The sequence below is a fragment of the Myotis davidii genome, unplaced genomic scaffold (assembly GCF_000327345.1).
Source record: "Myotis davidii unplaced genomic scaffold, ASM32734v1 scaffold79, whole genome shotgun sequence".
Taxonomy (NCBI): domain Eukaryota; kingdom Metazoa; phylum Chordata; class Mammalia; order Chiroptera; family Vespertilionidae; genus Myotis; species Myotis davidii.
The window spans coordinates 1,489,088-1,495,083 of NW_006294339.1; the positions used below are offsets into that span (position 1 = coordinate 1,489,088).

Consider the following 5,996-nt stretch of genomic DNA (forward strand, 5'->3'; position numbering starts at 1 on the left):
TGACAGATTAGGAAGATAATAGAAAAAGCAAATGTTCTTAAAAGGCACAACCACTGAAGAACATAATCTCTACCCAGGATGTGGAGAGAACACCAATAACAAAAATATTAATCAAAATAGTTTATTCACAGGAACAGTTAAAAAGGCTCTGTTCTGAGGGACAAAATGTTACAAAACCCTTGCTTACAAATCCCTACCTGAAGTTGCCTGGGGAATAATCTGCTCCCTCAGTGTGATGAGCAGTACCGCATAAGTGGACTGGGGATGCTAGTCCACTAACTGTGATTGTCTCCACTGCAGGAGGGCTTGGTTCATCCTCTTTAGCAACCCTGAAACATATGAGTAATGACCTTTAATCTTCCAGATCTCCATGAATGTATTGCAAAAACGTGACTCTAAAGGCAGAACTAAAGCCCACACCAACGATTACATAAACCAGAGGGTGGAGTCGTGACTGTTCTTAGCTCCTGAAGCCCTCTATTACGTAAACCAAGATACTTCCTGATTTTCAAGCCTTCCCAACTAAAATAATAATGACGACGATGATGTCGGATTCCTTCAGGCCCTGTGGCTGCTAATTTTTCCCATCTCTTGCTCTTTGTCTCTCCTTCCCACCCACCCCCAAAATCTCCATTGCTCTCTAGTTTGCTGTTTTTCAGAGCTATAAGAGTTTGAGATCTAAAACCACATTAAATGTGGGTCTCTTTACAGAACACACCAGGTAAAGAAATAAATACTTCAGGCTACATCCCAGTAGGTGACACTCCGGGGCAATGGGTATATGTAACCAGGGTTACTAATACCGAGTCCCAAGTCTTCCTGCTCCAGCAGGTTGCTCTCCAAGGGCTGCATCAGGAATCGGAGGTGCCAGCATCTGCTGCACAGGAGGGTGGGCCACACTACCCAAACGTTAAAGGTTGGACGTTTTTCTGCTGTTCTTTATGCAGTTTCATGGCCCGATTTTTTAGCGCTTCAGCCTTGGCTTCATCCTTATCGACACCATCCCCCAGCTTGTACATGCGGCTGGCATTGGCACAGGCCCAGACATGGCCCAGGTCACAAGCTTTCATGGTGTATTTGTAGGCTAGGCCCATGTCCTTGGGAAAGCCGGGAGCACCCTGCAGGAACATGGCACTGAGGTTGAAGCAGCTAGGGGCATAGCTGCCATCACAGGCCTTTGTGTAATAGTCTCTGGCCTTCCCCAGATCGGGCTGGCCGTCATCATGGACCTGTCCATCGTGTGCCAGGAGACCAACATTGTGACATGCCTCCACAGACTTCTTTCCAGGCTTCTCACACGCCATCAGAAAGCAGCTGAAGGCAGCTTTCAGGTCCTGGGTCAGTCCGCCTAGGAGTTAGGAAAGAGAAGGAAAAAGTAAATCCAAGCCAGGGCAGAGCCGGAATGTCTCAGGCCAGTTAGGGAACAATTCCTGAATAAAATTCACATTCCTCGAGTTAAAGCAGCACGAAAGAAAGGTGGACTGGTCCAGAGCACAGACCTACCAGCTTTTTCAGTCATGGAGCCTTAGTTAAATGAGACCTTAAAAGGCAGACCAAAAAGGTAAAGGTAAAGTGGGAATGATAGCAATAGCTATGTCACAGGGTTACAGTGAGAACATGGCATCTTAGAAGCACTTTATTAACTATTTGTTAATTTAAATATATACTGAATGTATGCTATTTGCCAACGATTATGCCAGGTTCTGGGGAACAAACAGATTCTGTCCCTGTCTGGGGATCTTATGGTCTAATGAGACAAACATTAAACAACTACAAAAATAAATGCATGAACATAAGTGTGACAAGTGTACAAAGAAAAAGTACAGGGTGCTATGAGAATATATCAGGGTTCTGACCTGGACTAGGTAGAGAGATCAAGGAAAGCTTCCCCAAAGAAGTGATATTTGAGCTGTGAAATAACAGGAGGAAAAAGGGAAAGAAAATATGACTTGCTCCAGGCAAAAGGAACAGGATACAAAGAGAAAAGGAGCCCATGTGGCTAGAACCCAGAAGCCCTAGGGAAGGAGGCTAAACAGACAGGCAGGGGACAGAACCTACGGGTACGGTGGGTCGTATTAGGGATCCTGGGCTTAGAATCCTAGGAGCAATAATAAATGGGAAACTACTAATGGGTCATTTTAAGCAGAGGTAATTACAAGGCTTTTTTCTTTAGTTTTTATTTTTTTTATTAATGGAAATTTGAAATTCCATGTAGCACTGAGGCAGGATAGTAAGAAGCTGGGAAGATTCCTGGGCAAGTGGAATGGGGGAACAAAGTCAAATTTGAACAACTTACAGCCAGGTGGTGAACTGCAAGACCTTATCTCCCCTAACCAAGGACACTTGAGAGCAAATGGTTTATAACTCTCCTCCCTAACCAGAGAATACGTATCTTAAATCAGCAGTCGCCAACTTTTCGGACCTCACGGACCACAGGTTGGCGACCGCTGCTCCAAAGGTTTCCTTAAACCAGTGGTTGCCAACCTTTTGGACCTCAGGAACCACCAGTGGTCCACGGACCACCGGTTGGCGACTGCTGTCTTAAATCACCCTGGGCAGGGAAAATAGAAAACAGAGACCCAATTACTGTCATTTGTGCCAGCTAACCCCAAGGACAGATGAAGTCTGAGAAACAAATAAGAAAAACCCCACGAAAGCCAGACAGGCCCAAGATAAAAGTAAAACAGTAAAGCAGAACAAAGAACAATCCTAAATTCCCTTATACACTCATTTTGATGTATCTGCATATTAAAAATGCACCTGGAAAGCTGATGAATATTCTGCTGAAACCATCCCCTAAGATTCTCGCCAACAGAAGATGAAAAAAAAAACCCCTCAAGACAAAGACTCAGTGCAGGCTCGCTACAGAGCACACCATGTCCCTTCTCAGGCATGAACTTTTTACTGCCTCCTAACCTCTAAGGGTCCCTGCAAAAGTTTCAACCAGGAGAGCAGTGGGCAGTGGCAGCTCGTCCCGGGCTTACCTCCTGATCCTGTCTCCAAGCCCCCCTTTTCTCTGACTTCCCTGTGAGCTGACAGCAGCCCCACCTCGGCTCACTTCTTTCCTATAGCATTTCTAGAATGCCAAAGCAGAGCACCACCTAGGCTCTTCTGTTGCTTCTTTTTTTTTTTTAATCCTCACCAGAGGATATTTTTCCATTGATTTTTTAGAAGAGTGGAAGAGAGGGAAAGACAGAGAGGAACACTGATGTGAGACACAACACATTAACTAGCTGCCTCCTGCATGAGCCCCAACCAGGGCCTGGGCCAGGGAGGAACCTGCAACCAAGATACGTGCCCTTGACCAGAATTGAATGCAGGCCAAAGCTCTATCCGCCGAGGCAAACTGGCTAGGGCTGTTGCTTCTTCTATGCTAAGCCCTTACTTGTTTCACTGTCCCCAGCTTTAACAAACATATTCTCAGGATTACCTGGACTTGTATTGTGAAATCTTTCCTACACGAAGTCAAGAACCCACACACTAGAGCAGTGATGGTGAACCTATGACATGCGTGTCAGAGGTGACACGCGAACTCATTTTTGTCGTTGATTTTTCTTTGTTAAATGGCATTTAAATATATAAAATAAATATAAGAAATATGTCTTTGTTTTACTATGGTTGCAAATATCAAAAAATTTCTATATGTGGCACGGCACCAGAGTTAAGTTAGGGTTTTTCAAAATGCTAACACGCCGAGCTCAAAATCTAGGAGCTTTTTTTCATGGCAACATAGATTTATATTAAGCGGGGCCGGGGCTGGCAGTGGGTGTGAGCGGCAGGTGGGACTGCAGTGCACGTGAGCAAAGAATTTTCAGTAACCACTAACAGCTCACCCCAATGACAGCAACCAGTGCCCCGCCTTGGTCTGGCGCCTCCGCTCACCTGCTCCACCATCCTGCCGCAGCCAACGCCCACCATGTTCCGCACACGCCCTCTGATGGTCAGCACACATCATAGTGACCAGCTGTTCGTTTGTTCTGCTGTTCGGTCTATTTACATATTAGCCTTTTATTATATAGGATAGAACTTTCTATTGCAGGATTTCATTTCTTTTTATAATTTCAATTTTTCTAGTGAGATTTCCTATCTGTTCAGTCATTAGGTTTATGTTTTATTTAAAATCTTAAACATAGTTATTATACCTGTTTTTAAATTCTCAATTGTAAATTCCAATCTCTGTGTCATATCTGGGTCTATTTCTATTAATTACCTTTTTTTAAATTTAGTAATTTCTCATTTTATGCTGGACATTGTGGATGATACTTTGTACAGCTTGGATTTTGTTGAATTCCTTTAAAGACTGTTGAGTTTCATTCTGGCAGGTAGCTAGCTAATTTACTGGTGAATCAGCCTGATCCTTTTGAGGCTTGTATCTAAGTTTGTTAAGCAGATCTAGAGTAGTCTTACCATTAGGACATGGCCTTTCTGGAGTCTCTGTTGAATATCTGTGGTGTTCACTGAGGTCCCTCTTCTCTGGCTGGTTGGAACTCAAACCACTTCTAGCACTATGAAACCTCTGAAATCTCTTCAGTTCGTAGCTCCTCAATATCTTTTTACTGCAAGGTCTCTCAGAGACCTTGTGCAGCTTAACACTGGGCCAAAGACTTAAGAGATCGCCTATGTGGATTTCTAGAGTTCCTCTGTATAGCTTATTCCTCTCTGGTATCCTGTCTGAGAATTCCACTTCCTCAGTAGCTGGAAACTTTGACCTCTGCCTCATTACTTAAGCACGATTATCATGCTCTATTTGGCTTCACTGCTTTGTGCATAGTGTGGAAAATACTTTCAGAAAGAAAGCTAAAGCAATCACAGATGGTGATCACCTTATGTTTTCCTTTTCTCGGGAATCACAGTACTTCATTGCCTGTTGTCCAATGTCTGAAAACAGTTGCTTTGAATATTTTAGCTAATCCATGGCTAAAATATACAAAGTTCTTCAAAGTTCATTTTAATTGCCTTATGGAAAGAAAATTGGGGACTTGCCTTAATCTCCTAAGTATAATCCAAACAGGAAAGGAGGGTGGGTTGGATAGGAATGATAGCAGAAGAGGGAGAAACAGGACAGATTTGAGACATATTTTGAAGATAAACTAGCATGAGCTACTAGGTTGAGAGATACCACTTGCTAAAGTAGAAGACGACAGGATATAATAAATAGAAGAAAACAAAAATTCCACAATGGATTTGTTAAGTTTGAGATGTCTATAAGAACTCCAAGTAGAACTGTTCAATAAATAGCTATAGGCAGTATGGACCTCACAAGAATGGTCTTGACTAGAGATAAAGATTTATTTGCTTTATCATCATTAACTTATTTCCTCCTCTACAGTAATCTTATTTTTTAGAAGAGACATTGAGGACTTTTAAATAGGAGAAAGGGGAAGCATACATAATGCAAATATGTACTGCTTATAAACTATAAATGAATGATAAATTTGCCAGATGAATAATGCTGGGGTGAGTATCTTGCACATAACCTTTATTTGCATTTTTAGAGACCATTACTATTTAAATTTTTATGTACTTCCTCCTAGTACATTTTCTATGTAATTTGGTATTATTTTTACATGTTATAATCATGAGCCCTCGTCACTCCCCATTAGAAACCCTTCTTAATATCTGTTTCACTGGCTGCAGAATATTTCATGAAAGAGATGTGTATCAGAATTACTTTCCCCTTCAGGACATTTAAATTGTTTTACAAATGAAAACAACTGACCCAAATACTCTGTGGGTCACTCTACGTGTGCAATCCAAAGTAACTGCTGCAGCAACTAATACAACCAGACCTGTTCAAACTGATAGAATGTTTTACAGTTTAACAAAGCAGTCATATCTGTTCCCATATGATGCACAGGAAAAACCTACAAAGAAGGTATGAGCAGACCTTATTACTTTTAATTTCGTCAATGAGGAATTTGTGGCCCAGGGAAGGAAGATGCTTTGCCTGATGTCACAATGTCAGCTAAAAGTGGGTTCTTTGGCTTCCCACTCTT

General features: G+C 42.3%; 1 protein-coding gene across 2 annotated transcripts in view; it reads right to left on the reverse strand.

Annotated features, from left to right (window-relative positions):
• Positions 1-105: 105 nt before the first annotated feature.
• LOC102764270 (cytochrome c oxidase assembly factor 7) overlaps positions 106-5,996 on the reverse strand; it is a 13,733-nt gene continuing 7,842 nt past the window's right edge. Inside the window, exons 1-2 of one of the 2 annotated variants that reach the window (XM_015566947.1) lie at positions 1,857-2,444; positions 106-1,348 (exon numbers count right to left, since the gene is read on the reverse strand). In XM_015566947.1, coding sequence (XP_015422433.1) covers positions 900-1,348; positions 1,857-1,995 — 588 coding nt within the window. In that variant the 5' untranslated portion in view covers positions 1,996-2,444 and the 3' untranslated portion in view covers positions 106-899. Of the gene's footprint in view, positions 1,349-1,856; positions 2,445-5,996 lie in introns of those variants that run through there. The other variant, XM_006768326.2, reaches the window with a different exon arrangement.